This window comes from Dipodomys merriami, unplaced genomic scaffold (assembly GCF_024711535.1).
Source record: "Dipodomys merriami isolate MVZ:Mamm:240054 unplaced genomic scaffold, mDipMer1.0.p SCAF_6, whole genome shotgun sequence".
In the NCBI taxonomy this organism is placed as follows: Eukaryota; Metazoa; Chordata; class Mammalia; order Rodentia; family Heteromyidae; genus Dipodomys; species Dipodomys merriami.
Window position 1 is genome coordinate 64,443,804 of NW_027206179.1, and position 26,174 is coordinate 64,469,977.

The window sequence follows — 26,174 nt, forward strand, 5'->3', positions numbered from 1 at the left end:
AGAGAGAGCGCAAGAGAGAGAGAAAGCGCATGCGTGCATCTGGGGGCCTCAGCTTTTTCACTCGAGGCTGGTGCTCTACCACTTGAACTACCGCTCTACCTCCAGCTTTTGCATGATTAATTGGACATAAGAGTCCTATGGACTTTGCTGCCTAGGCCGGCTTTGAATCTCAATCCTCTGATCTCAGCCTACTGAGTAACTAGGATTACAGACATGAGCTACTGGCGCCTAGTATCCTGTCTTTAAAAATTTCTAGGCTGTTACTTTTTAGACCTCTGAGCTGTTCAGTTTTTCAGTTATGATCCCAACAGAAACATAAGTGTTTCTTCCATTCCTTTCAAAGCCTTCTACTTGGAGGCCTGGTCACCAGGCCATACTTTGGTGGCAAATTAGCCATTTCCCCTTCTTTTCCTGTGGAGATACCTGGACAGTGCCATGTCACTCTGTCCTTCTGGCTCCTCTTCAAGGCGAGGTGGCAGGAATGCTTTAGCTGAGCTTGCCCCTTTGACTCCTGGAGCCTTGTATTTCTCAAGGTCAAGGCCCAGTTACAACCTCCTTCCTGCTAAATGACTTTCTCCATCTTGCTCCTGTTTCTAACACTTCTTACTGCAACTTCAGTTTGTTTTATTTAAAATGTTTACAGTAGCTTGTCTGGGGTCGGGAGGGGTTCTCAGGCTTCATTGATCTGCTGTGGTCTGTTCCATAGGGCCTGAGAGGTTGAGGCAGAGTATAGTGTAGAGAGAGGTCAAGGCTGCCCAAGGATGCTAGACCTCTCCTTCCTGCTCCGCTACTTCTAAATAAAAATAACTTCTGGTTTTATGTTTTTGTCTTGTGCTTTTTTGGGGGAGGGGGTGTCTGCCATTTCTCAGGCTTGAACTTAAATCCTGGGTGTTGTCCCTGAACTTTTTTTTTTTTTTTGCTCAAGGATAGCACTCTACCACTTGCCACAACTCTACTTTTGGCTTTTTTGGTGGTTAATTAAAGATAAGAGTATCACAGACTTTCCTACTTGGGCTGGTTTTGAACTGTGATCCTCATATCTTAGCCTAGAAAGGATTACAGGTGTGAGCCAGTGGCATCCAGCTTTTATCAGGTTCCTTTTTTCTGTGGGGGTGGAGGGAAAAGGGTAGTACTGATAAGAGTTTGAGCTCAGGGCATTGGCTGCTGTCCCTTAGCCCTATTCTAGTACTCTACCACTTGAGCCACTTGAGCTCTGCAGGTTCTATTTCTGGCTTTTGGCTGGTTAGAGATTGTCTAGGCTGGCTTTGAACTTTGCTTTTGGAACTTTGAACCTGAGTTGATTGGAATTCAGGTGTGAGCCACTGGCACCCAGCTTCAATCCAGTTTTATGTTCTGCATGATCAAGTATGTTAGATGAGTCTCTGGAAATTAATGATGCTTAACTGCATCCCTTCTTGATTTCTTGCTGGTAATTTCTGGTGTCTGGCTGCTTTTTTTTAATGTTTAGATAATTGTACAAAAGGGTTTCAATTTAATATGTCCATTTATGTGTATTAAGCATCTTTTATTTGGTTTGGGGGTTCAGTATAGGACATAGAAAGAAGGGTTCTAGGGCTGGGAAGGTGGCTAAGTGGTAGAGCGCTTGCCTTACATGCATGAGGCCCTGGGTTCAATTCCTCAGAACCACATAAGCAAAAAGAAAAAAGCCAGAAGTGGTGCTGTGGCTCAAGTGGTAGAGCGCTAGCCTTGAGCTGAAGAGCTGAGGGACAGCGCCCAGGCCCAGAGTTGAGGCCCCGTGACCAGCTCTCCCCCGCAAAAAAAGAGAAGGGTTCTACTGTTAAAAAATAATTTAAAACCTTTTTGCTATTGTTATTTGCCATTGAACTAAAATGGTTTAGTGAACATGGAAAAACCTCATTATTGTCAAAATTCTATTCATCACATAATATGGTGGTAACTTTTTTTTCACTTTGGAGAGAGAGGACACTCAGGCTGGTGAGGAGAAGGCCAGAGAGTGTGAGAGAAACAAGCCTCATTGCTTAGGTATTTTTAGAGTCATGGCCAGTTGTATTCTTAATTGTCTGTAGCTATATTAAGAGCACACATATAATTGGGATCAGGAACTCACATCCAGATCTTAATCGGAGGCATTTGTTGGGGATATAGCCAGTCACCTGTGCCATGCAAGCAACTTTAAACAGGCTGCCCTAGAGTGGGAATTAACAGGGAAAGTGGCAAGGCACCTCCCCCGCACCCCACTTCTCCCATAAGCTCTGAGTTCCGGGGGAAGGATTAAACTATAAGTAGGTTCCTTGTTTATGAGGATGTTGAAACCTTGTCAGTGGCAGAGACAAAGCTGCAGAACTGCCAGGTGCACTTTTCTGAAGACCATAGGTAAAATTAGATCCCTGTCAGCCAAAAGGAGGAAGAGAAAGGAGGCGGAAGCTCTTCATAGGCTAGCTGTCTTCATGGCTGGGCCATGCCAACAAGCCTCCAAGATCCCATTCTTTCCTTCTCGATGCTTATTTAGTGAAATTGCTTAAATTAGGGTGGATTCATTCATTCTGCCTGTTTCCTTCTTCAGTACCTAGTCAGATGTGTCTGTGTTGTCTTCACAGACTCTTTGAGAGCATCCACCTTGTTACCTAAGATGGGTACTGAGTGTTGACATCCAAAGGAAAAGCCTGATTTGGATGTTCCTTTATTCCAGATTGGGCAGTGTAGGAAAGCCCAATAGTCTTCAGGCCCAGCCTCCAAACCTTGTCTGAATGGGGAGCTCACAGCCAGAATCATGGGGAATTCATTGCCTTGACTTTCTTCACTTCATGGGAGAAGAGATCCAGACCAGTTGGCAGGCATAGCATGGACAGTGCATCTCCAAGTGGTCACACTTGTTGTTTCCTGGTGCTCTCTGAATACCTAGAAGGAGGGAAAGGCACACAGTAGGTATACCATATTTGTTGTGGAGATAGTTGTTAATAGTTGTTTACTTTCTCTTTCTGCACTAGATGGTGGGCACTGAGAGACAGGTACATCCTCATTATCTTCTATAGCTCCTCTAAGTCCTATCACTATGTGGCCCCAGTTAGAAAGATAATTTTTTAGAAAATGAAATAACAACTACTTGATATATGCCATTTTTTTCCAACAAGGAGACAATTATTTTCCAATTATTCAGCCTTAACCAACAAAAGACAGTTTCAAGAGGTGCTGGTTTTACTCCGTAAGGGACTTAAAGAGAGAAAAGAATGCAAACTCACATTTTATGTATGAGTATATAAACCATGAGTCTTTCATTGCTGGAGCTTAAAACCACTCATCTATTTTCTCCCAGTTTCTTTGGGTCAAGGGTCAGATCATGTCTATGGTCCTGGGCTTAAGGTTCACAAGTGTTCAGTCAGGTTGCTGAACAGGGCTCAGGTCTCAGCTGTATGCTTTCTCAGCTGTTGGCCATGTTCATTTCTTCAGTTTGGGACTTGACTGCCCTGGAGTCTGCCTCAGTGCCCAGAGGCATTCTCACGTTTTCCCAGGGTAAGGACCCCCTTACTTCACCAAGCCAGGAAGGAGGCGCTCCTATACCTTTTATAACTGACCTATCTCGAGAAATGACATTCTACCACTTGTGTACATTCTCTAGGTATGAAGCAAGCTATTTGCTCTAGAATTAGAAAGAAAGTTCTAAACTCTAGGCATTGTAAGCTGTTCAGTTCATCTGTGGCTCTACTTGATCCTGTGGTATCTTCTGGTCTTTGATCATTCATTTAATCAAAGCTTCTGATCTTTGAAGACCCTGGTATAATTGGGCCATTTAGTTCCTGTGCCTTGAAAGAATTTAAGGAAATTGAATCACATTCTTTCCCCTATTTGAAGATATTCTGTTACTGTGTTCCAGGACAACTCCCTCCAACCTCATGGCTGGGAAAATACAGCATGTAGTTGAGGACTAAAGACATGTTGCATCAAAATATATGCTGTTTCTTTCAGATGACAAGTGTGTTTCCTCTGCAGTGAGAGTCTGAGATTTTGCCCACCCTCAAAGTATGGTTGTTAATAGGACAGGAAGATCTATCATAAAATGTGGCATTTCCTGCATAGGGATTATTTGTGCATGACCTATACTGTGTAGATAATTGCCATGGTAACCAGGCCATGTTGCATGTACCTCAGCTCTGTGAAGGGGAAAAAAACAGGATCAGGAATAAATGGCAGGTAAATATAAAAGGTTATGGCATTTGCATGTGTAAAGGTGCTTTATCAGTCTGATTAAAAATATCATAGTCTTTAACTCCAATTTCCTGCATGGGGAATAGGAGATGGTTCTTTTTTTTTTGTTTCTATTCCTCCTTACTTTATTTTGTTACACTAAAATAAATCTTTGCTAAAACCTATATATCTGTAATGATGAAAGACAGCTATATTGATTGTTATCAAAAGGGAGAGATAGTTAAACTAGTGGAGCATGTGCTACAGTCTCCCAGGCAGGCCACACCCTGTTAGAAAGTTAAGAGTTAAGAAAAAAAAAAAACTCACTCAATGCAAAAAAACCAACCCAACCAAACAAAAACAACACTCTTCACACTTATATAATCCTAGCTATTCAGGAGGCTGAGAGCTAAGGATAACGGTTCAGTGACAGCCTAGGAAAGCCAGATCCAAGAGACTTATAACAGTTGACATTGATCAAGCTGCACTGTAGTTGTTACAACTTGACTCATGGAATTGAAATCCCTTGTAATGAAATCATTTTATGCTGGTTCTGAGGCTTGAATTCAAGGCCTGGGTGTTGTCCGTGAGCCTTTGTGCTCAAGGTTAGTGCTCTATCACTTGAGTTACAGCTTCACTTTTGCTTTTTTAGTGCTTCACTGGGGATAAGAGTCTCAGGAACTTTCCTGCCCAGGCTGGTTTTGAACCCAGTTCTCAGAGCTCAGCCTCCTGAGTGAGCTAGGATTACAGGTATTAGCCACCAGCACCCAGGCTGGCAATTTTTTTCTTTTTTCTTTTCAAAGAGAATCTTATTTCCAGTTAATCAGCAAAAAAATCAAGGCATGGCTGAAATTGCAGAATACCAGTTTTGAGTGAAAAAGCTAATAAGGCATAGCTCTCAGGCCCTGAGTTCAAGCCCCAGTACTGACACCGCAAAACAAAATCAAAAACTGCTCAAACAATGATCTCTCTTGTCTCTGTCTCTCTTTCTCTCTTTTTCTCTCTTCGTCTTGTTCTCTCTTGGCATCTACTATCTTTTGAATAATCTATGAACCATTCCTACGAAACTCATGTTGACTTTTCTTGTGCAGACTAATATAAGGAATGGTTGACTTGTCAGTCTCAATTTCTTATCTGATCAGCCTGAGATTCAGGAAAATGTCTACAAACAGCTAGGAAGAGATGAGGCTTGATCTTCCAATGATAGATTCATGACTCTTGGCATTTTTCTAAGTCCAGTAAAAAATGGCTATCAGTAATTTCATATGGTTCAACCTGATCCTATATAAGTTCAAATTAATATGTGGTGATTGCTTACAACATACTGGCATTGGGAAAGTGGGGTAGGCACTTGGTATATGTAGAAGAAAGAATTTTCTCCGTGCCTTCTGGGACAGCCCTACATAAATTTCTTTCTTTTTTGGATTGAGTTTAGAAATTTTCAAATGTATGAATGTGGAGGAAAGCATAATGAAACCCAATATAACTAATTACCAGTAATGTCTCCTTGGTAGACACTTGAGATGGATTGAACTTGCTTCCGTGGCCTTATCCCCCCTCCTTCCATGATTTCATTAAGGAGATTTCCTTCCTGTAATTTAGAAGCAGTGAACCACTCATTATAGAGAAAAAAAATCCGAATGCAGAAAATAAAGCCTATAATAATCTCTCTTGAGATAACTGCTTTCTTCTCTCTTCTCCCAGATAATTCTCTGTCTCTCTGTCTCTCTGTCTGTCTGTCTGTCTCTCTCTCTCCCTCTCCCCCTCTCTCCCTCCCTCCCCCCCTTCTCTCTCTCTGATGCTGGTCATGGGGTTGAACTCCATGTCTAAGCATTGTCCTTGAGCTTTTCCGCTCAAGGCCGGTTCTCTACCTCTTCTTGAACCATACCCTCACATCTAGCATTTTGCTTTTAATTGGAAATGAGAGTCTCACAGACAGACTTCTCTGCCTAGTGGCTTTGAACCATGATTCTCAGGTCTCAGCCTCCAAAATAGCTAGGATTATAGTTCTGAGTCACCCATGTTTGGTTTGAGACTTGCTTGAAGGACTTAGGGTAAGATCAGATTCTGACATTTCAGGAGGTCAGGCAGTAATACCCTTGGGGAAAAAAAATACCATACTTCCTAAGAAGGCTCTGGGTGGCTACAGGCAGAAGCCAAAGATGGAGACCCTGCTCCTGCTAGACATCAGGGCCCATAGAAAGTTCTAGGAGGCTCTAGCACAAAGGTAATTTCTCTTGCTTTCTTTCTTATTAATAACAACAACAACAACAAAGATATAGCCTAATTTGTTCAAATCAAGTTATAGATCTCCAGCAATTGAGAATTGCTTGGTGGTAGCTTAGTTACTAAGGTCTTCCATAGGGCAGATGCAAGACTGCAAGGCTATGCTAGGAATGTGTAAAAATTTGTGTAGGGAAGGCGGTGTAGCTCAGTGGTAGAGCATTTACAGCATGGAGGAGGCCCCCGTTCCAACCCCAACACAGAAAAAGAAACAAAAAATATTTTGAAAGTAATTTTTTAACATCACTTTTTGTGGCGGCGGGAGTATTTTAAGCGCAGAGATAATGGAAAGAGTGTGAAAGCTTCATGTGGCATCATTGTGACTGCTGGGTAGACAGGCAGCGTATGCCTGCTCCCTCCTCCCAGATGCCATTTCCGTTTAATAATGAGTACATTCTTTCCATAAAGTGCTAACTAGTATAAGGCAAAGAACATGACTTAACAGCACTGGCTTTCTAGGGCCTTCACAGTAAAGTACTGGAGGAGCGCACAGAAGAGACGAGGGAATCCCTGTCTCCCTCCATTCTGGACTCTGCCAGAGCTATTCCAGTGTTGGTGTTCTTTTCTGGAAAGCCCATTGCTGTCCAGGAAATGATCAAAAAGCTAGAAGACCAACCCAGTTGAGATTCCTGGCAAAGAGCACACCAAGCCTGGCCATGCACTACAAACAGTTTTCTGAGCTTCCTTAAAAAAAGAATGCAAGCCCAGTGACCTCATATGAAGAAAAAATAACCCAACTGGCCGTTCATGGACAGACACAAAATGTATGTGTACATGCACATGGCACCCATTTTAATACCAGTAAGGTAGCCCTCACTAGCAACAAATGACTTCCAGAATGACTCACTTCTGTTAGGACTTGAGCACCACACTCAAGATAAAAGAAGCAGGTTATTTAAATATGGTAAATGATTGGAGATAAGAGTCTCCTAGACTTTCTTGCTTTGGCTGGCATTGAGCCACTGGCTCACCTCCCTAGTTCATTACTGCAGAACACTTGGCCTTAGGTGTACCTTCTTAGAAAAGTAAAGAAAATCTGTCCATTTCTCACAATAATTCAAACTCCAACTCTTATTCTAGTTATTACCATATTAAAAACAGAAGTAAAACAGATTCAGTGGAGCTGAGTACCAGTGGCTCATGCCTGTTGCAATCCTAACTAGTTAGGAGGCTGAGATCTAAGGATCATAGTTCCAAGGCAGCCCAGGCAGGAAAGTCTATAAGGCTCTTATATCCAATTAACTACTCAAAAAAGCCAGAAATGGAGCTGTGGCTCAAGTGACAGAACACTAGCCTTGAACATAAAACCTCAGACAGTGCTCAGGCATTGAGTTCAAGCCCCACTACTGGCACCAAAAAATTCCAGCAACAATGAAAGTAAAAACCACAGAATTGATCCAGCAGGAATCACTGAAGCTCTCTGGGGAATTTAAGTGTTACAAGGCATTAGTGAGTGCCATGGAGAGAATAAAACAAAGCACAAATACTGAGAAGCACTGCCTTTGTGCAGGGGGAGGCACCGTATAGGAGAATAAATCCTAGCAACTGGGTATTATATCACAGGGGAAGCCATTCGCCTATATCCAATCCACATACAATGTATGAGAGATACTAATTAAAGGGGTGTCATTGATCAAGGTGCATTGTACTTATAAATTGACAGGTTGAATTGAAACTCCTTTGTGCAACTATGTAAAAATAATTTTAGAAAAGCAAATGACATGCACAATGTTTTAAAAAGGTAATAACAGAGTAAAATGTAATTAGGGAAATAGTGGGGAATAGACTCACAAATGTTGAACAAAATCTAATTTGAAATCACTCTATATGTCACTAAGTTGGGACAAAAGGGTAGAAGAATTTCCAGCAGTAGAAAAAAATGTATTAATACAGTAAAAGATATAATGAAATAATGTAACCATTAGCTGGGCACACCTCTGGCTCACACCTCTGATCTTCAACTAAGCACCAAAAAGCCAGAAGTGAAGCTGTGACCCAAACAGTAGAGCACTAGCCTTGAGTGAAAAAGCTCAGGGTCAGAACCTAGGCTCTAAGTTCAAGCCTAGGACTGGCACCACTAATAATAATGATGTAGCCATAAAAAACAGACATACATTTTTTTCACCCTTTGTTCCTCCTTTCTGTGCCTCCCCCTAGACTCCCAATGACAGATAAACAATGAAAACAAAAAGAAAACACACGCACGCACGCGCGTACACACACACACACACACACACACACACACACACACACACACACACACACAGAGGTGAATATGATTATACCGAACTATTAATTCCAGCACTAGGGAGGCTGCGGCTGGAGGTTTGTCAGTTTTATCCCAGCCAGGGCTATATGCATATCAAGCCTCAAAAAACAGAAAATATAACCTAAGGAGCAGAAAGCCTCCAGAATATATAGCTCCAGAAGTGTGTGAATGATGTCCAGAAAGAAAATTCCCCATAGGACAAAGTAAATGATGTTGGACCAATTAAAAGGAGCCAAGGTAGAGCTGTGTAACTCTGGCTGAGATACTACACATTCATACTCAATTGTAATGTCACAGAGCAAACAAGCACATGACAGCATCTCAATGAATTCAGGTGTGGTGGGTCTGTGGGAGCAAGACCCTCACACATTATCTGAGATTAGTTTTCAAGTTACAGGTGCTTGTTTGTGTTTTTTTTTTTTTTCCTGTGTCATGTTATTTACAGTGAGATATGTTCTTGTTTAAGCCAGAAAATATTATGAATAAATAATAGGTGACATTTCAGGTGCCAGCCAAACAAGAGATCACTTATATAATTTTATTTCATTTAATTTTCACGCCACCTCATTAGGTAGGCAATAACTTGTGTTCTAGAAATGAGGAGATCCTGCATGGATGGAGCTCAGTGCTTCTTCACACTGACTATGCTTTAGGATCACATGGGGACTTTTAAAAGTACAAGTACCAGTCATTAGCACAGATCAAATGTTTTCTGTAGAGCTTTCCCAGTTAACTTGTCCTAGGGCCTGAGGCCAATGAAGGGTAAAAGCTACTGAGATCCCACCATCCTGCCTCCAGTACCCTTTGATTACATCAGGTCATGGAAGTTAGCATGAATGGTTGGGAAGAAGTGGTATAGAAAGAAGTTGGTAGGTAGAGGGGATAACAGCCAGCGTAGCATCTATATCACCAGGGAGCAAGCTTTTAATGACCACGACTGAAGGACAGACACATCTGTCCCTTCCAGGGCCAGGGCCAGATGAAAATTTCTGCTTGTCAGCTGTGCAGTGTTGGCTCTTGCCTGTAATTGTAAGTACTCAAGAGGCTAAGGTCTGAGGCTCAAGGTTCCTGGCCAGCCTGGGCAAGAAAGTCCATGAGATTCTTATTTCCAATTAACCAAAAAAAGTGGAAGTGTTGTTCAAGTAGTAGAGCACCAGCTTTGAGTGCAAAAGTTAAGGGACAACACCCAGGCCCTGAGTTCAAACTCCAGTATGGCACCAAAAATTTAAAAAAAAAAAACAAAAAATCACAAAACCAAAACCAAAACAAAAAAAGTCTTCTTATTTTGTCTTCTCAAACCCTAAGAGGTATTAGATAGTATTTCTAAGACCCTCACTCATGAGGTGCCCTTACATTCAAGAAATGGAAAAACACTGCCCATCAACAACTTACGGGGCTCCCTATCAAAGGAGACTTTATTAGCTCAATATTTAACAGTTTGATGGCCCAGGAGTAAGTTTCTGTTTCTTGAAATAGATATGAAGGTCCAAAAATGACAGTTATATTGATTTTGTCTACAAGACCTAGATGTAGTTTCCAAGCTTGGGTCAGAGAATGGCTGTCATTGAGTGGAAGTTCATGGAGAGCTCTTTGTGTACTTTCTTCATCTAATCTAACTTCTCTGCTCCACAGCAGGGACCATGTATCTGGAGTCCCTGCTGTCCTTCTCTGTTTATTGATTGATTGATTTAGTTGATTGTGTGTGTGTGTGTGTGTGTGTGTGTGTGTGTGTGTGTGTGTGTGTGTGTGTGTGTGTGTGTGTGAGAGAGAGAGAGAGAGAGAGAGAGAGTGTGTGTGATGTGTGTGTGTGTGTGTGTGAGAGAGAGAGAGAGAGAGAAAGAGAGTGTGATGTGTGTGTGTATTTAGGGCCTGCATACTGTTTCTTAGTTTTTTTTGCCCAAGGCTGGTGCTCTTATCACTTGATCCATACCTCAGACTTGCACTGCACATATATTTAGACTACTTCCTCTAATCTTCCATGGATTAAATGAAGTAACAGAAGTCAGCCAGTACTCTTCTCTCCCACTCCCTCCACCTAGTACTCCTGATACCAAGAAGGTAGAGTTTAAGACAGCAGGTTGTATTGTCTGGAGTCACATAATTCATAAATCACAGGACCTAAATCAGAAAGCTAGGTCACCTAATTCCAAAAGCCAAGTGTCACCTTAACTCATCTGTGGCTTTTTTTGTTTATTCTTTTTTTCTTCAATTCTGAGGATCAAAATGCCAGAACCTCAAGTATACCAGTATGCTAGCATGCTCTATTACTGATCTACACCCTGAGCTATTTTCATTTTATTACATAAACAAAAAAAGTATATGCAAAGAATTGTCTGTAAGCTAGGTATCAGTGGCTCATGCCTATAATCCTAGCTACTCAGGAGACTGAGATCTGAGGATCGTGATTAAAAGCCAGCTCAAACAGAGAAGTCTGTTGGTGAGATTCTTTTTTTTTCTTTTATTGTGAAAATACTGTACAGAGGGGTTACAATTACATGGGCAAGATAATGAGTACATTTCTTATCAAGCACTGTAGCCTCCTCCTTTGTTTCCCCTTCCCAACCCTTCCCATCCTCCCCCCTCACCCAATCCTCCCTGCCCCCCCGTTTGTGCGATTCTTATCTCCAATTAACTAGTTAAAAAAAATCAGAAGTGGAGGGTATGGCTCAGTTGATGGAATGCCAGCCTTTCAGTAAAAAGCCAAGCAAGAGTGAGTGGCCCTGAATTTAAGCTTTAATACTGTTGTGTGTGCGTGCGCAAGCACACGCGTGCGTACACACACACACACACACACACACCTTCACACACACACACGAAGAAACAGTCATGTAGTGGGGAAGACACTGAGAAATGATTCATTTTCTGCTAGTTCTTGTTTTGTGGGGTCCTCAGGCTCTGGTGTCTGATTTTTCCCACTCCACTGCTATTTCACAAATAACACTCTTGCCTCATTTCCTCCATTTCCTCCTTGCCTTGCCCCACCCCTCCACACAGGACATCATTTCCTTCCTACAAGCAGGGCTGCTAAGACCCCAGGTGGGCAGTTGGCCACCTTTGCCTTCAGAGTGCCATGACCTTGTTTAACATTTGGCCTTCTCACTTTTCCTTATCAGTGTAAAAAGGGGGTTCCCCAGGCATGTTTTGAGATTTTTTTCTCTTCCCTGGAGCATTCAAAGAAAATACAGGAAGAATTACCCACTTTTTTTCATGGCTTGAGCCAGCCTGAGACATGCTTGGGCCCAAGACATGACTGGGTACTACAGAGGTATGGGCAGGCCCGGACTTCTCTCCCAATCTGTGGTCACCATCAGCACTATTTTGTTTGTCATTTACTTAATTGTGCCTGTTAGGGCAATAAAATATCTATTAGTGATATCGTTGAGTATGGTGGGGCAAATCTGTAATCTACTCAGGAGGCTGAGGCAGGAGGATTGTGAGCTCACAAGCCATCCTTGGACACACTCAACCAAAAAGCAAAATAAAACAATATATCCATTATAATAAATGTGAAAGTCAAGACCATAGCTTATTTTTGCACTGTTGTTTAAATAAGCTCCACGAGAATAGTTATATATCTACAAAAAAATAGAGTTGCTATGTTTCTTACATTGGTGTGCTGCAGTAGACACAAGTAATGAACCAATGTTTGCATTGCACTAAATTCATACCTTACTCAGATTTCCACTGTGGGTCTCAAACTGCATCTATCTGTCTGTCATCACATATTTTTTTTTTTTTTTTGGTGCCATTATTGACTATTGAACGCAGGTCCTAAATACTATCCCTTATTTAGCTTTTTCCCTGAAAGTTGGTGCTTTACCACTTGAGCCACGCTGCTACTTCTAGCTTTCTGCTTATTGATTAGAGACAAGTCTCAGGTCTCTACCTCCTGAGTGGCTGGAATGACAGACCTGAGCCACTGGCACTAGGCTTCATCATACCTCTTTAGGGTTGCTTTGTTAATGACAGATTCTTCTCTTTGATAGTTTTGAGGGGTGCTTATCAAGTGTTTTATAGAAAGTCACATAACTAATTTGTCATACTTTCCTCGTAATTAGGCTAAGGCCATGAGTTTTATAGAGGAAGACCACACAAGTCAGGTGCCTTATGGTCTATCACACTGTCGATGCACCTTGAGCTGTTGATTTTGACTACCTAGCCGAGGCCAAATTTGTCATGATTATCTGTTATGTGGTTGGTCTGCTCACCTCTCTATACTGTGCCCTGGAAAAAGAGATCAGTCTATGGAACTACTCTCCAAGAGTAGAAAGGAAATAAATCTCTACATTCTCAAGGGTGGCTGCTGTCATGTTTGACTTAGATGTTGGTACTGTTGACCTGAAGATATTGTCACAAAAGAGCTCTTTGAAAGCTGATCTTGGAGCCTTGTGCAAGTGGCTCACACCTTTAATCCTAGCTACTCAGGAAGCTGAGATCTGAGGATTGTGGTTTGAAGCCAGCCAGAGCAGGAAAGTCCATGGGACTCTCTTATCTCCCTTAACCACCAAAAATCTAAACATGGAGCTATGGTTCAAGTGGTACAGTGCCAGCCTTGATTAAAAAAAGCTAAGGGACAGAGCCCAGGCCCTGAATTCAAGCCCCATATCTGCATCATAAAAGAAGGAAAAGCTTCCTTTGGGTCACAGTTCCCTTCTGTTCTCTGTGACCTAAAGCCCAAGTGACAGTGAGTCTGTCACTTAATAGTTCAACACTTTTCTACTTCAGCTCCAACTCTGTGTGTTAACTTAAAAGTAGAAACAACTTACTCCTCGCACTTAGAGGATCTTGTAAAGGTATAAAAAGCATTGTCATTACTATTCAAGGTCTCTGAGTTGTAGTAATTAAGTTACTGTTTTGAAGCTGGGTTCCTGTGGCTCTTTAGGAGGTTGAGATCTCAGGACTGAGGTTTGAAGCCAGCTCAGGCAGAAAAATCCCTGAGATACCAGCTAAAATCCAGAAATAAAGCTGGGCTCAAGTGTAGAGCTCCAGTCTTGAGCACTGAAGCTAAAGGGAAATACCCAGGCCTGGAATTCAAGCATGAGTCCTGGCACACACGTGCATGCGCGCGCGTGCACACACACATACATACACACACACAATATAGTTTTGATGGCTTTCTATTAATGCAATACTGTACAGGAAATAGCCTAGTATGTCCTGATAAATTATGTAGGAGGTGATTGCAGAGTGTAGAGACAGTATCGATCATTGGCCTGTGTATGTTTTCTTATGCTAGAGCACTTTTGTCTACAGAAGGCTCTGGGCTAAGGACTGAAGTGTGGAAGCTTAGAGACCACAGAGTAAAGCAGCTGGATGTATTTCTGGATGAGTTGTTGAGCTCTACAACCGCTGGTTCTGACAACTGCTATGTATCGAGAAACGGTTATAAAGGATTTCATTAGGTGTTTTAGTAGTGCGGTAAGATAGGATTTGTGGGTGAAGAGCATGGCACAATGAAGCACCCCTTGTCCTTCTTTTTCAGCACACACACAGAGCACAATGGGGTGCAAAGTCCTGCTTGGCTTCGGTCACCAGATGCTGCGACGGAAAGTGGTGGACTGCAGTCGGGAAGAGAGCCAGCTGTCCCGCTGCCTGAACACCTTCGACCTGGTGGCCCTGGGTGTGGGCAGCACACTGGGCGCTGGTGTGTATGTCCTGGCTGGTGCAGTGGCCCGGGAGGATGCTGGCCCTGCCATTGTCTTCTCCTTTCTGATTGCTGCCTTGGCCTCTGTGCTGGCTGGCCTGTGCTATGGCGAGTTTGGCGCTCGAGTCCCCAAGACAGGCTCAGCCTACCTCTACAGCTACGTGACCGTGGGGGAGCTCTGGGCCTTCATCACTGGCTGGAACTTGATCCTCTCCTATGTCATCGGTAGGTCCCAAGCTCAGCCCTAAGGTCCATGTCCGCCATCCCCTTGTGTCTTTTCCTACTTCTACTTCTACACATCCTACCAAGCGTACCCATGTCCTTCCTGGGAAGACTGAGCCTGGGTCTCCCCAGAAGGCCTCCTGTGTGTATTGTCTTTTACTTTTATGAGTGATTGAGCTGACTGTGGGTTCAGTCCTCTGCTCTGTGTCCTGTGAGATCAAGCCAATAAAGCCAGGCCTCCTTGAGTCCATTCCTGTTTACTAAAGAGACCTAGAAGTAATAGGTTCATTCTAATTCTAGAAAATAATTTTGTTCCTCTCAGTGTTTTTCCTGATTACTAGAGAAAATATGTCACCAACAGAAAACTTTGAGACATGCAGAAAGACACAAAGAAGTAGAAATAAGCTAGGCATTCATGGCTCATGCCTATAATCCCAGACACTCAGGAGGCTGAGTAAGATCTGAGGATTACAGTTTGAAGCTAGCCCCCGCAAGAAAGTACCCCCTAAAAAGACAGAAATGGAGCTGTAGCTAAAGTGGTAGAGCACTAGACTTGAGTGAAAGAAGCTCAGGGATAGTGTCTAGGCCCTGAGTTGAAGCCCCAGAACTGGCATGCGCACACACACACACAAGGTAAAAATAACCAATCAGACAACTCATTGATTCATCCATACATTTACTATTTATATTAACACGTGAATTATTTATTGAGTACACAGAGCATTTTTTAATGCTCTATGCCAGGCATTTTTGCTGGAAATTAGGATATGATCAAAGAATGTGACAGTCACTGTTCATAAGTGTTTACTAACTAGGGATATAGCCATGACTAATATTTAAATAGTGAATATAAATGTATTGGAGGCTGTGATGTTAAAGAATGAACCTAAAGCCTTGTGAATATGTTTTACCTCTGAGTACATCTCCAACTCTAAGTGTATATTTTATACAATGAGTCTGTCCATTCTCAGAGAACCTTATACCCGGTTCCATCGATAGCTTGCTGACAGGGTCCTTCATCTTTGCATTGAGGGTACCACTGCTACCTCCCCAGACAGTAGGCAGTCTAGTATTTGGGCTTCTTTTCAAGATCTGCAGCATCTGCTGAGACCAATAGAGCTTACTCTATAATAACTTCTAAAATAAAATTCATAATGGCTTTTTCCCCCCAACACAACGTTAAAACTTGTAACCACAGATGGCAGTCACCCATGGAAGTCTCCCAGTGGGACTGGAGTTATTTTAAATAGACTGTTACGCTCTCTGGAAGTATAAAACAAAACAGTGAGCATGGAAGGTTGGCTGCTTTATCTTTGCCAGAGTGCTATTTGCCTGTGTGACACCCATGAATCTATTAGGGAAATTTATTCTGTTTCTTAGCTACTGGGGAAGAGTTTTTCCAGTCCCCCCACCAATTCTTTTAAAGTAATGATTCAGAAATGGAAAGGGGGGCGTAGGCTGGGAAGAAAGGTTGAAGCACTCCTGGCATAGAGGCAGGGTGGAGCTTGGGAACCTGCTTACAGTGAGCTGGCCACTTTGAGAGTTCAATGAGGAGGGTACAGAGAAACTATTTTTATTTGTGGTCTTCATGGAGAGAATTCACATAGATTGCTGTTAGGATAAAATGTGCCTAAAGCTTTGGGTTTTTGGGGAAATATTCTACTTGAGCTCCAGGAATGAAGTTCAATCATTGTGCTGATCACTCTGCCAATATTCTGTGGGTAATTCAGTTCATGGTCATGGTCAAGTCCCTCTGAGAAGAAAGGAATATGCTGTATGCAGAAATTAGAATTTTAGTGACTTTTCCTGACAAACAGCCACTGGAAAACAACGACGTGTCTTCAGAATTGAAAGAAAGAGAAAAAGAGAGCAGTGGATGGTGATGGTGATAGTGTGGGCCTTATTTATCTTCCTTATGTTCCTTGGTGCTGAGGGACAGGAGTCCCCCATGGAATTGAAGAGGTAGGGTTTCACCAGTGGGAGAGCACAATTCTGAGTTGGGTAATATAAGCCTAGTTCAAGTCCAAAGTGGCAGAAAGGCTGAAAGCTGAGATGGAAGCCAGCTTCAGCACTTGGGGCATGGGTGCCATCAGCCCTGCCTGCTGCCTGGGGTTTGTGCTTAGGAAACAAGGGTTTCCTAAGTGATTGCTAAGGGTTTTTCAAGTGGTTGCTAATACTTAGTTCTCTAATGAAATCAAATAAGTACAGTTGAATAAATAGTATTGGAGTGTTTCATAAAAGTAGCTATTACTGTGTAAGACTTCCATCTTGATATATATGCTTACATTGTTTTAAATGTGTGTGTGTGTGTGTGTGTGTGTGTGTGTGTGTGTGTGTGTGTGTGTGTGTGTGTGTGTGTATGTATTCTCCATTTATAATAGGTTATATCCCAGTGAACTCAAGGTGAACATATCAAGCCAGGCTAGGGGTATGCCTATAATCTCAGCACTTGAAAGGCTGAGACAGGAGGATCGTGAGTTTTGAGTCCAGCCATGTTTGATCCTGCCTCAAATAACTGGAAAAGAATTAAAACACCAGAAGCAAAAAATGTGGTTTATTGGGCTGGGAAGGTGGCTCAGTGGTTAAAGCGCTTGCCTTGCATGCCTGAGGCCCTGGGTTCGATTCCTCAGCACCACATAAGCAAAAAGAAAAAAGCCGGAAGTGGCACTGTGGCTCAAGTGGTAGAGCACTAGCTTTGAGCTGAAGAGCTGAGGGACAGGGCCCAGGCCCAGAGTTCAGGCCCCATGACCGGACCCAAAAAAAAAAAATGTGGTTTATTCATCTAACCTTCACCCATCCAGGCTTTGAAGCAGTGTCTTTCATGTTTCCTGGTCAGCATCGCAGAGCTGTCAGCAAAAGATCGTACCAATATTGATGTTTCTAGAAAAGATCTAATTCAGAACTCAAAAGTCTAGTTTATCTACTGCGTGCACATTGCTTTTCACACCACTGTTTGGGGGAAAAGTCATTAAAATTTAACTTTCAATCGGGGTTCACCCTTGTAAACCAGGGTGTATGACACACACACATACACACATACCCACACACACACAGTCCACAAAACACACAGGACACCATGCAGTCCATGTATAGGGAATGAGGCAAGTCATAAACTCACCTCTGTCCCAGCCCCAGCTCCTCCCTTTCTGTTTAGCACATACTCCAGTCTCACTGCTGTGGAAAGATCTGATTATACTGTGATCCCTGTGTGGATGAGATACATGCAGAGCTCGCTGATGAGGACCCAAATTAACTACTTCCCTTCACTGGCTGCCATGTGTTTTGTGGCAGGTACGTCAAGTGTGGCAAGAGCCTGGAGTGCGACCTTTGATGAGCTCATAGGTAAAAGCATTGGGGAGTTCTCCAGAAAGCACATGGCCCTCAATGTTCCTGGCGTGCTCGCTAAAAACCCCGACATATTTGCTGTGATTATAATTCTTCTCTTAACAGGTAAGAGCCACATTTTTTTTGTTATATCTAGACTTGTTTTATTGTTAAGATGCTGTACAGAGGGGTTAGTTACATGAGTAAGGCAATGAGTACACTACTTGTCCATCATGGTTACCCCTTCCCTTCCTTGTTGTTGTCCCTTCCCTCCCCTACCTCCCTCACTCCTCCACTGGCCTCCCCAAGTTGTAAAGTTTGTTTCCAGTAGACTGTCCTGTGGGGTATCCTTGTTGCACTGGGTCATCTTGTGTCTTTGTTTCAGCATTTTGTTATTCCCTTTCCCCTCTCCAGATTAGACAAATGTATATACAAGATGCAGGGTACCAAAATCAAGTACAGTGACAACAGGGGATATGCCATAGGGGAAAGAACATACAAAGGAAACAACAACAAAAAAATAAAATCTCATGGTACATTTGAAACAATAACAATAAAGAGACCTCTTGTTCATATCTTGGGGTTCATTTCACTTAGCATCATCTTATATGGTCATTTGTACATGTTTTTTGAGCTTTTCAGCTCATCTGATAAGAATATTTTATATGTATACTAATTATTGCAAATACGGGAAACCATGGGCCCTAGATTTCTTTGGGACTGGGTAATTCTTTCCAAGTCTTTCCATTTCCTAACAAATTGGGCAATGTTGTTCTTTCTGATGGAAGCATAGAATTCCATTGTATATATATACAGAGGGGGCATCTAGGTTGGTTCCATATCTTAGCTATGGTGAATAACGTTGCAATAAACATAGTTGTGCTGGCAGCTTTACTATGACCTTGTTTGTGATCATTTGGGTAAATGTCCAAAAGTATGATTGCTGGGTCATAGAGGAGCTCTATGTGTGTAGTCTTTTGTGGAACATCCATATTGCTTTCCAGAACTGCTGAACAAGGGCCACATCTTGAAAGAGATCTAATTCAAGCATGACAGGTTCCTATTAAGTTTTTTTTTGGGGGGGAGGGTGTTGTTTTTGGCTCTGCTAAATATGGAACCCATGGCCTTACCCATGCCATGCTCGTGCTATGCTACTGAGATGCAGTCCAAGTTCATGTTTCTGTTCTTTGGTTTTGTGGGCTTTTTGTTGTTGTTGTGTCCTTTAGTCCCTTTCCTATTTTGTCTGTTTTTGTAATGCACAGACAACTTCATTTATTTGTTTCTACTCTAATGGCTTCTTATAGTCCACATAGGGTTGACCTGGCTAATCAATAGCTGTTGAAATGTGTATTCTTCACAGAGTAAGATTCTGCTAGCACTGAGGATACTTTATACCTTTAACTCACGAATAAAAAATCCTTTTGAATCAATGGGTGGCCATTTGGAAAGACACGAAATGGTCACTTGTCTGCCAGGAAAGTGCAGGAATGAACTCTGCCTCAGACACTAAGGTGTGCCCGAGCATTGAAAGAAATCTTGGATAGATGGGCTCATGCCTATAATTCCAGCTACTTAGGAGGCGGAGATCTGAAGATCTGAACTGCCAGCTCAGGCAAGAAAGTCCATGAAATTCTTACCTTCCATTAACCAGAAAATGCTACTGGTCTGCAGCTCAAGTTGTAGAGTGCCAGCCTTGAGCAAAAAAAAGAGATAGTGCCTGGGCCTTGAGATCAAATCCCAGTACTGGCACACACACACACATAAAAAGAAAGAAAAACAGGTGATTTTTTTTTTCATCTAACAGCCACCAAAACACCCTTTCAATAAGTTGTGGTTTTAGACTCTTTAACTTCCAGGTACTGCTTGCTTGTTATTGATAATGGCTGCTCATTGTTACTGACTTTTGTCTAAATCTTACCCACAGGAAAGCATTTTTTTTTTCTGAGGAGTATTGTGTAGCTGCACATGAAGCTGGAAAGCAGCTTGATCTCTTGAGGTTAGGGAATCTTAGAGAAGTTTAAAAAACAACATTTCTTGCTTTACACACATTTAATCAAAATAATCTCCCTCGAACTCAGTCCTGGCAGTATTTCTGGTCCAGCTGGCAAAGTTATGTATGAGAAAATAAGTTTGAACTACTGTAGTGAGATTTTCATTTTCATAACATGAGAGGGAAGGACACTAGAGAAAACATGTATTAGAGTATGATAATGTTGCTCCTTTGTGATTAATTTACTCCATTCTCTCCTAATATCTACATTTCAGCATTCAACTTAATGTGCACTGCAGTTTTTATTTTAAGAGATAAAAAGGCAGCCAGTATTGGTGGTTGGTTCATGTCTGTAATCATAGCTTCTCAGAAAGCTGAGATCTGAGGATCATGATTCCAAGTGAGGCTAGGCAGAAAAGTTCGTGAGACTTTTATCTTTAAATAACCCAGTGACTTACATATTTCCAGTAGTAAATCCTTTTCTTACCACATAGGCCACAGGGGGATACTTAAGAACCCCAATGTAGATGTCGTGAAAACCCTAAGGTGGTACATGGGGTTACTGTGCCAATTCACTACTTGGTTGTTTTTATTGTCGTTTTGTTCTTAGTGTGAATCTAGCGTTGACACTATTTTATACACACTGAATTCCAGAGAGGAACTAATGTAGATCTGTGTTAGTTGTTCCAAAACCACAAATAGTTACTACTGCCAACATGACTAATGTCCCAAAGTATATTTAAATAATTTCCTCATCTGAAAAACTCCCATCCTACCAAGAATTTGTTAAGCCAAGTGATTTTTTCCTTGGAGGAAATAAATTCAGCAATAGAAGATGGCTTTCCTGTAATGTCTTTCCCACAGCAGAAGCAGCTTGGTGTGGGGGTCGAGGCCCTAACCCTATGCCCCAGGGCCTTGTTTGTTCTCCATGGAAGGGGGATGGAACTGTGTTTCAGACTTCCTGCAGCCCTGTGGGTGGTACCCTAAGTTCCTGAGGGGACCCAGAACGTCCACTCAGATAGATGATGAGGCTTCCCACACACTTGGGTTATTTAGGTCCTTGCTCTTAGAGAGAAGGTGAATTCAGCTCTATTCCCAGAGGCTGTCAGAGGTCTTTGGAGCTGGGTGCTTTTTCTTTTTTATTCCCTTCCTGTCCCTATTTTTTGTGTCCCCAATTCTCATCCCTGAAAGGACTTGCCTGGCATGTAGTTACAGTTTCTATTTGTACTTTTTTTTTTTTTTAGGAGTTTTAACTTTTGGTGTGAAAGAGTCAGCCATGGTCAACAAAATATTCACCTGTATCAACGTTCTGGTCCTGGGCTTCATAATGGTGTCCGGATTTGTGAAAGGATGCATTAAAAACTGGCAACTCACCAAGGACAATTACTTGAATATAACTGGCTGTGAGATCACCCAGGAGCATTTCTTGAATATATCTCGCTGTCAGACCAAGTAAGTTCTTTCTTCTGTTTGTTGGCATGTGCCAGTTCTTTCCAATCTTTGCATTCAGTACCATGTCACAATCAGGGAATACAATTGGTGAGGATAATGTGTATCTTTATTTTATTTTATTTGCAGGGGAAGGGCTATCTATTGTGGGGCCTGAACTCGGGGTCTAGGTGCTGTCCCTGAGCTTTTTCACTCAAGCCTAGCACTATACTACAGAACCACTTCTGTTTTTCTGGTGGTTAATTGGAGATATGAGTCTCAAGGACTTTTCTGCCTGGGCTGTTTTGAATTGTGATCCTCAGATCTCGGCTTCCTGAGTAGCTAGGATTTAGGCATGAGCCACCAGTACCTGGCATATGTACCTTTAAGAATTTGGTGTATTTTGTTAGATTATTTTGTTTTGCTTTGTGCACAGTCACATTGTTTTTATTGTTTTTTATTGTTTTTATTGTTCTGTTTTGACTTTGAGAAAAGAGTCTTATTACCCAGTCCAGGCTGAGACTCTGTGACCCTAGGGGCTTAGCCTCTTGAGTAACTGGGATTACAAATGTGCCACCATCATACCTGGCAAGTATATTTTGTTGTTGTTGTTGGTTGTTGGTTGTGGGGCTTGAACTCGGCCTAGGTGCTGTCCCTGAGCTCTTCAGCTCAAGGCAAGCACTTGATTACAGAGCCACCGTCCCAGCCCAAGTGTGTTTTTTTTGTTTATGGTTCGGGACTGTTGTCAGTCTCACTGAGCAATCTCTTTCTCCTCATACTTGGTTATATGATCTCTAAATTTTACATTCAAGCTGAGAAGTCCACTGGACTTCATCTGAAAATGATGAGAAAGCAGAAGCTCAGGGTGACCAGGTGCAGGTGGCTTTTGTTTATTATCACAGCAGACTTGGGAGGCTGAGATCTGAACAGACAAATCCACATCGAGGAGAGTGACTCCAAGTGGTAGAGAAGTAGAGCCACAGCTCAAGGTGCTGTGAATTACTCCCCTCCCCCCTTTCTGTGGTACCTTGGTGATTCCAATTGTTTTCAATAATGCCTTCCTATGATATTAATATTTGGAAAAAGTATTTTTCAAGTGGATCATTCTCCCACTATAATTACATCTTTTTAACGTTGTGTCTTTTTAAAACCTTCTTTAACAGATTTTCTGTTGAGTCTTAGTGTTCCAGGATGGATAATAAATAGGATTCAATTTTGTCTGCAATTCTGTTTTCCTTACAGGGAAAAAAGTTAAATTGCTGTGACACGGAGATCCTCCTAAGGTCTTTATTTATAGTGGTGGTTTTATTTAGTGATGTCTCAAGTCCCACATAAAATAGCCTAGGATAGCTATCCAGCCTGGTATCCATCTTTTTTTTTTTCCTTCTCTGCCTGGCCAACACTGCCCTCTGTACACAAGCTCACAGGAGAATAGAGGAGAATTGAAAGGAAAATAGAGGGTGCCCAGGCTTTTGAGGATAGAACTGGGCAACATGCAACCCTTGGTGTCCATTCTCTTGTTGAAAGACTGGGGAGTGGACACAGCTGCAAGGGAGGCTGTCACACCAAGATCTTGGCCATCACATGCCATGGTCACTGAGGAACACCAGGTGTCCAGTCCCTCCTAATCAATGCTCAGGCATTGATGTCATTATGATACTGGAATCAGAGAAGTGTTAAGAGTAGATGCATGAAATTCCACTAACTGTATTAGTATGTAGTTATCAGCAGTGCATCTGGCTGGCAGTTTCCTAAAGTCTTGGTCAGGAGCATGTAGGAAAAGTCCCAGTGGTTGGGGATTTTTTTCTGGAACCCCTACCTCCTAGCACCTGCCTCCTCCCTACCAGTCTCTTTAGCAGATGCTTCTGGAAGGGCTAGTTGTTAGAGCCATCAGAGCCATTATAGCTGTGGAGTTTGGAATGTTGTGTCTTAAGGGTCTGAGACCCCTGATGTGGCAGTAATTGGCTATCACTTATCTTCCCGAGCTGATTGCTGTTCCTTAGGCAGGACTACACAACAGATGTCTTAAGTTTTTGACTGTGTCTCTTTCTAGTGATACCAGCGCACTAGGTAATGGAGGATTCATGCCCTTTGGAATTTCTGGCATCCTATCAGGAGCCGCGACCTGTTTCTATGCCTTCGTGGGATTTGACTGCATCGCCACCACAGGTAGCTTCCCTCCTGGTCCATGCCTTTGCTCCCCTGGCAGACAGGTGGCAGTCATACTCCCCTGTTGGCACTTTTCAATGACTACTCATCATTACACTGGAGTAGTTTGTAGATTTCTAGCTTCCTGCTAGTCTCCCTTCCCCAGCATTAGCGTTTCCCTGAGAGCCAGTGCCTATGAGAAACTGCATTGTACCTGTGAGTAAGGGTTCTGATGTCTGAGTGAGACCATGACAGCATGGCTGTGGCCTGATTACATATCTGTACCCTCTGGGAAAAAGGAAGCCATGAAAACTAGTGTCATCCTGGTGGGTTTTAATAAAGCCATTGCCCTCAAGCCTCCCAGATTTTCTGCAGTAAGTTTCTCCCTTAGCTGACTTAAAGGCTGAGAATGCCTGTGGGCTGTGACCCTCCCCTGTGTGTTTTAAGGGCCATCCCTTAGTTATCGAAGTCCAAAGGCTGAGCACTGAGGGTGGTTATTGGTGCCAGGCGGGCTTCCTGCAGGAATGTGATCCCTCTGCCATCCTGTACTCCCGGCTGATTTCTCTGCTGCTTCCAGGTGAAGAAGTCAAGAACCCTCAGAAGGCGATCCCCGTGGGCATTGTGGCATCCCTCCTGATTTGCTTCATTGCCTATTTTGGGGTCTCGGCCGCCCTCACGCTCATGATGCCCTATTTCTGCCTGGATCCAGACAGCCCATTGCCTGCTGCCTTCGAGTACATTCACTGGGAAGCCGCTAAGTACGCAGTGGCTGTGGGCTCCCTCTGTGCACTGTCTGCCAGGTAAAGAGAGGGAAGGATGGTGCTACTGGGAGGGTGGAGGCTGTGTAGACAGGAAGCCAGGCATACAGATCAATTGTTAATATATATTCCCTTTCCCCTGAATTCAGACCAACATCCTAACCCTAACCCTCACTGTGTGACCACCTCTTTTTTTTTTCCGGTTGTGGAGCTTGAACTCAGGCCCTGGGCATTGTTCTTTGCGCGCGCGCGCGTGCGTGCGTGCGTGCGTGCGTGCGTGCGTGCGTGCGTGCGTGCGTGCGTGCGTGCGTGTGTGTGTGTGTGTGTGTGTGTGTGTGTGTGTTGTTGTTGTTGTTTGGATGTGGGGTTTGAACTCATGGCCTGGGCATTGTTCTTGAGCTCTTTTGCTCAAGGCTAACCATAGCCCCACTTCCAAGTTAATTTTTTTTTTTGGTTGGTTGCGGCCACAATGCCAACTCCCTGGGCTCTTTTTGCTCAAGGCTAGAGCTCTAGCACTTTGAGCCATAGTGCCACTTCTGGTTTTTGAGTAGCTCGTTGGAAATAAGAGTCTCATAGGGACTTTTCTGCCTGGGCTGGCTTCGAGCAGTGATCCTTAGATCTCAGCCTCCTGAGTAGCTAGGATTATAGATGCGAGCCACTGGCTCCTGCTTTTTCTTTCAGCTTGAGCTGGGTGTTGTCCTTTTCCCTTTTTTTTTTTTGGGTCCAATCATGGGGTCTGAACTCTGGGCCTGGGCACTGTCCCTCAGCTCTTCAGCTCAAGGCAAGTGCTCTACTACTTTAGCCACAGCGCCACTTCTGGTTTTTTTTTTCTGCTTATATGGTGCTGAGGAATCCAACCCAGGGCCTCATGCATGCAAGGCAAGCTCTCTACCGCTTGAGCCACCTTCCCAGCCCCAATCCTTTTCCTTTTTCACTCAAGCCTGGTACCCTTCCACTAACCACTTAAGCCACACAGGCTCTGTTCCTCATTTTGGCCCTTGGTTTGTCTGTAAAGCAGGGGCTCCTGAAGAAGGTTGTAAGCCTCTCTTAGTGAGAAGCCCCTGGTATTTCCTGATAGCTTATGTAAATAGCAACTATTTATTCAATATTGATTTGCCACAGAAATACAAATGCAGTAATGCTTTTATTTTGTTTCAGTTAGCTTGAAATCATTTCAGAAATAAGTGCAAAATTTTCCTTCATAAGTACTACTCTTGGGATCACATGCTATTGTTTTATTTTCTTTTGGCTGCCAGTCTTGAAACTTGAACTCAGGTGCTTGGGCACTGTCCCAGAGCTTTTGTGCTCAAAACTAGTGCTCTTCCACTTGAGCCAGACCTCCAGTTCTGGCTTTTTTTTGTTACCAGTCCTGGGGCTTGAACTCAGGACCTGGGCACTGTCGCTGAGCTTCTTTTGCTCAAGGTTAGTGCTCTATCACTTGAGCCATTGCACCACTTCTGGCTTTCTCTGTATATGTGGTTCTGAGGAATTGAACCCAGGGCTTCATGCATGCAAGGCTAGCACTATACCACTCAGCCACATTCCCAGCCCCCAATTCTGGCTTTTTTGTGGTGGTTGATTGGAGATAAGAGTCTTGCAGACTTTCCTGCCTGTGTTGCTGTGCTAGCTTTGAACAATGAATCTGCAATCTTAGTCTCCTGAGTAGCTAGGATTACAAGCTTGAGCCTCTAGCACTGGCTACTTTGTTGTTGTTCCCCCCCCCCCCCCCCCCCCCGGGTGTATTTGTTTTGCTGGGGTTTTTGTTGTTGTGTGTGTGTATCGTTATTGGGGCTTGAACTCAAGGCCTTGGCTTTTTGGTCACAGCTGGTGCTCTACTGCTTGAGCTATGCCTCCAGCTCTGCTTTTTGATGGTTAATTGGAGATAGGGTCTAATGGACTTTTCTGCCTGGACTAGCTTCAAACTTCAGTCATGTGGGTCTTGGG

At 43.1% G+C, this 26,174-nt stretch overlaps 1 protein-coding gene across 5 annotated transcripts in view; it reads left to right on the forward strand.

Moving 5' to 3' along the window:
• Slc7a1 (solute carrier family 7 member 1) overlaps positions 1-26,174 on the forward strand; it is a 71,747-nt gene that overhangs the window by 33,234 nt on the left and 12,339 nt on the right. For all 5 annotated transcript variants that reach the window (XM_070003038.1, XM_070003041.1, XM_070003042.1 and 2 more), the window contains 5 exons: positions 14,199-14,585; positions 17,874-18,032; positions 21,141-21,348; positions 23,378-23,493; positions 24,050-24,272. In XM_070003038.1, the coding sequence (XP_069859139.1) occupies positions 14,216-14,585; positions 17,874-18,032; positions 21,141-21,348; positions 23,378-23,493; positions 24,050-24,272 (1,076 nt within the window). In that variant the 5' untranslated portion in view covers positions 14,199-14,215. The remainder of the gene's footprint in view (positions 1-14,198; positions 14,586-17,873; positions 18,033-21,140; positions 21,349-23,377; positions 23,494-24,049; positions 24,273-26,174) is intronic.